A 4,823-nucleotide genomic window follows, 5' to 3' on the forward strand; every position below is an offset into this window, starting at 1 on the left:
AATAAATTTAGTGCTTTCATCTTCTTCCAGATCAAATAAGAGACACTGTTTATATTATGACACAGTATAAATGTAATAATAAAATAAACATTATGTCAGGATGAACATGTTATATTGCTTTAGGATTGAGCATTTACCAAAACAACAAAAACAAAACAACCTCAGATTTAAAACAGATTGTCTGTCTAGATAATCAACAGGAAAAACAAGACAGAAGACGCCCTGCTTTCCTCAGTGATTCATGAGTTTAACTAAATATAATAAAATGTAATTAAGTTAATGAAGCTAAACACTAAAACTACACTATAGAACCAAATGCAGAACACAGTCACTGATTTATCTGCTTTAGAATAGAAGCTCCGCCCACAATCAGTGCAGACCTGCCCACAGGTAGGGTAGATATTACAGTGTTTTACTCACACTCAGTATTTCAGTTCTGCTGTTTCCACTGATGTGTTTAGTTAATATAATTCTTCATTTATCTGTTTCTAATTTAACTGCTCAGAACTGTTTCAGTACTGACTGATCAGCACTGTACTGACTGTAATTCTGTGTTCCAGGTGAACTGGGTGAGAAGCAGTGGGGCGTGATGTACACTCTTGATAGTGTGTGTGCTCTGGAAGGTTCATCAGTTGATCTCTCCTGCTTTTATAAACACCCTGGAGGACTCACAGTGACTGAATCATTCTGGTTCATTAATGAGACTGGAGTTGAGCCTGTAGATCTGCTAGATGATGATCAGTATAAGGGGAGAGTGCAGTATCACCAGAACCAGAACCAGCTCTACCACACAGTGAGAATCACTGATCTGAAAGCGAGTGATTCTCAGATATATAACTTCAGATTCATCACTGATGATCCTGATGGTAAATACTTTGGCAGCTCTGGAGTCAGTCTGTCTGTCACAGGTAGTTCTGGATCATATAAAACAAGTTTATTTAACTATGAGAGATTTCTACAGATAAAAATGAGACTAAATCATGTTTAAAATCACCTGCAGGTCTGAAGATTGAAGTGTTGAACACAGAGGGAGGAGGAAAGCAGCTGACCTGTAGCTCCACCTGCACTCTGACTAACCCCACCTACATCTGGTACAGGAACGGACAGCCTGTATCTGAGCAGAACAGAGCTGTACTGTATCTGAGGGACCGCACTGTGGATGCAGGCAGCTACTCCTGTGCTGTGAAAGAACACGAGGAGATCCGCTCTGCTGCTGTCTGTAAGACATCACTTTACACTGCACTCACTCTGTTATCATCTCACTGTCAGATTCTACTGGATTATACTCAGTTTATTCAGTTACTCTCATATTTTGGATTAGAAGTTGCAACACCCCAGTGACCACATGTGATACTGTAGTATTTCAGCAGTAAAACACTGTCTAAACAAGTTACTGTATATAAAAAATAGACAGTGGATCGTCTCTCAAAAGTGATGTCACCACAGGTCTAGAGCCTCTGCAGGCTGGCTGTTGTATGATGTGTAGCTCCACCCATCCCCATATATTTTAAAGACAGAACAGCCTTACCCTTTTCATCTCATTTTTCTCTTCTAAACTGTCTTTTACCATTCACAAATTTACCTCTTAGTCAGGCGTCTGGACTGAAACAAATAGCTAATGTGACTAAGAACAGCTTTATCATGTTTATCTGACCATGTAAACTGAGATTCTAGTAGAGCTACCTTCTTACAGCGTGTTAGTGATGTATTTATGTTTTTGTCCATTTAGTAGTTTGTAGAAAATCAGGAGAATTTTAATATCTGTTCTCCATCCAGATTCTCCTAAAGAGACCAGAGCGGTTGTTCTTCCCTCTGGAGAGAGAAAAGAGGGAGATTCAGTGACTCTGACCTGCAGCAGTGATGCAGATCCTCCTGTTCTCACCTTCTACTGGTTTAAACAAAGTGTAAATGAATCACTGGGAACAGGCCAGAATTACAGCATCACCAACATCAGCTCCCAGCACAGCGGACTGTACTACTGCACCGCTCTCAACCAGCTCGGACAGCACAGCTCTGCACCCGCCCGTCTGGACGTGTTCTGTAAGTGCAGTTTGTTCTGTATGATCCTGTTTCTTCTGAGTGTAAGAAGTTCAGTGATTAGCTCAGTCTCTGTGCTGTTCAGATCCTCCCAGACCTCCATCTCTATCTGAGTTTAACGGGTTTAACGGCTCGATCACGCTGGTGTGCGTCAGCGACTCCAACCCTGCCAGCTCTTACACCTGGTTCAGGAAGACAGGAAGCAGCTCTGAACCTTTTAGAAACGGCTCTAATTTAACTTTACCTGCTGAAACTGGTGGAGTTTTCTACTGTCTGGCAGAGAATCAATATGGATCATCCAACTCATCAGAGTTGCAGTTTACATCAGGTGTGTCATAGGTTGATTTTATTGCCTTTTTCTGTATGGGTTGTTATTAAAGCTCTAGTAAAGACTTTTAGTTTTCAGTCTGTTTGATAGCTTGAACAAACACTTCATTTTGGTCCATTTTACTCTTGTTTAACATGTTGAGTTCTCCACTTTAATACAGATAAAACATCTGCAATATATATCGCTTCTGGAGTCCTTGTGGTTTTGTTTCTGATATTCCTGACAGTCCTTTTGTGGATGAGGTAAGAATTTCTGAACATTTGAGATTTAAGATATTCTAATGCTACATCCTGAACAGTCTAATACACATTAGCCCTTTGTTTCCTGCAGTCTTTTGTCAGGTTGAGAGAGAGAGAGATAGAGAGAGTTTAAACAATGTAAAAGATTTCATAAGGCACTACACATGGTCATAAAATATGAACAAGAGCATTTTTGTGGTAAAAGTTGTGTTTACACTAATGTCATTTACAGGAGAAAAGCAGCCCTGTCCCACAGCCGGAGTGAAGACAACACTGACGGGGTGAGTTTTAATGCTGAAGTGAACACACAGCAGAGAAACAATTATAAAATATCTAATGCATCAAATATAGATCCTTAATGAGTCTAATGATTAATTAGTTCAGTTTTATATTGTTGTATATGAGAGTCTGTAAGAAATTAGATTTTTAATTAATGTGATATAAATTGTGATATAAAATAATAAAAAATCATTTTAATTATTTTGATAATAAGCTTATTATTTTTATCACCACTGTTTTGCCATTGTGGTGCTAAAGGAAGTGTTCTAGAAAATGTTGCCCAAACGCAAAATTAAAATAGTTTTAGTAAGCTTACGACAAGAATGTAAGGTTGCAGTAAGAATATAAACAGCCAAATATACTTCTTTACATATTCTTGCACATGTACCTATTTGTAATTATGACCTACTTGTATGCTTCATTGTATTGGACTTCGATATGCCTTGTAACTTTATATTAAAAATGAAATAAATAGATATAGAAAAAATAAGCTACCGTATTTTTCGCACTTTAAGGCACACCGGATTATAAGGCACACTACCAAACATGTCTATTTTATGGTCTATTTTCATACATAAGATACACCTCCTTATAACACTACACTAGTAAGGAACAGGGGTGTCGCCATGTTTCCCTTCTAATTCTGATATCAGGTCTCGCTGCTGAGTGGTGGTAGGAGGTAACTAAAATCTAAGCTAAGTAAACAAAACTGTAATTCTTAAAAATTCTTAATCTACACAGATTTCTCTCCTGAAAACTGTTTATTTGCAAGGGTAAAGTGCTTCTGTTTATTTACAGTAAGATTTAAGATCTAAGATTGGGTGCAGCAGCATTAGCATTAGCGGCTAACTGTAAATGCTGCTCGACAGCGAGTGTTTCGGTAAGACAGGACAAAATTAGCTAGCGGTTTTAACACAGTAAACACGCAGACAGTCAATATATTCACCTCTGAACGGTGAAAGAGCTAGCGCTTAGCGCCGTTAGTGGCTAATGCTAATACTGCTCCAGTCTCGATGCTGGAGAACTACACTAAAAACTCCTGTATAACGCTGTACTTTAGCGGAGTGGCTTTACTGCTCCTTAATACCTGACGGGTAGAATTATTCATACATAAGAAGCACCGGATTATAAGGTGCCCTGATTATTTTTGGCAAGATTAAAGGGTTTTGGGTGCGCTTTATAGTGCGAAAAATATATGATATTAATTGTTGTAATAACAATCAGACGACTTGTGGCCTGAGGTCTATATCATGCCATAGAGGGTTAATACTCTCTCTCTCTCTTTCTCTTCTCTCTCTCAGCCAGCTTCTGCTCCAGTGTATGAAACCGTCTCAGACCTGGCTATGACCTCCAGGCCCTGCACAGGAGCTGCATCCTCAGATGAAGTTCAGTACTCAACCATTCAGTTCAAACAGTCTCGCCCACAGGAAGAGCCTCTCTGCCCCACTGTTCATCAGACTCTCGCTTTTAATAAAGAAGAGGAAGTTGAGTACGCCACAGTGAACAAAGCTAGAGCAGAAACTGCTCGGTAAGCAATACAGATCACTCATATATCTCTATCTCTCCTTCTCTTTAAAAAACACTCTCTCTCTTTTACACACCCACAACCCACCTCTGCTTTCTGTGAAATCTGATTATTAATGTCACATACACTGTCAGATAGACCAACTCGAAAGCAGAACCTTCAGCTTCATGCTGACTTCATACTTTTCATTTTTTTTATTAAAATAAACAGAAGTTTCCAGAACTGTAAAGACAAATAAAACTGTTTACTAGTTTTCCTAGAAGCACAAATCTGTGAAAAAAGGCTGTGAAGAACAGTCTGATCATTTATAGAGTTAGAGTTTAAAGCTATTTAAGTGAAGATGTGTAAAGTAGTACTCGGTTTAAGAGGTGTATGTACAGCTCTGGAAAAAAAAAAGAGATTACTTAAAAATGAT

General features: G+C 38.7%; 1 protein-coding gene across 1 annotated transcript; it reads left to right on the top strand.

Annotated features, from left to right (window-relative positions):
* The first annotated feature begins 555 nt into the window (after nucleotides 1-555).
* LOC125804987 (sialoadhesin-like) lies at nucleotides 556-4,415 on the top strand. The gene is made up of 6 exons (XM_049485124.1): nucleotides 556-908; nucleotides 1,001-1,219; nucleotides 1,777-2,040; nucleotides 2,123-2,222; nucleotides 2,837-2,885; nucleotides 4,185-4,415. The coding sequence occupies exons 1-6, from the start codon at nucleotides 590-592 to the stop codon at nucleotides 4,413-4,415; spliced, it is 1,182 nt and encodes a 393-aa protein (XP_049341081.1). The 5' UTR covers nucleotides 556-589.
* Nucleotides 4,416-4,823: the final 408 nt, after the last annotated feature.

This window comes from Astyanax mexicanus, chromosome 11, assembly GCF_023375975.1.
Source record: "Astyanax mexicanus isolate ESR-SI-001 chromosome 11, AstMex3_surface, whole genome shotgun sequence".
Lineage (NCBI taxonomy): Eukaryota > Metazoa > Chordata > Actinopteri > Characiformes > Acestrorhamphidae > Astyanax > Astyanax mexicanus.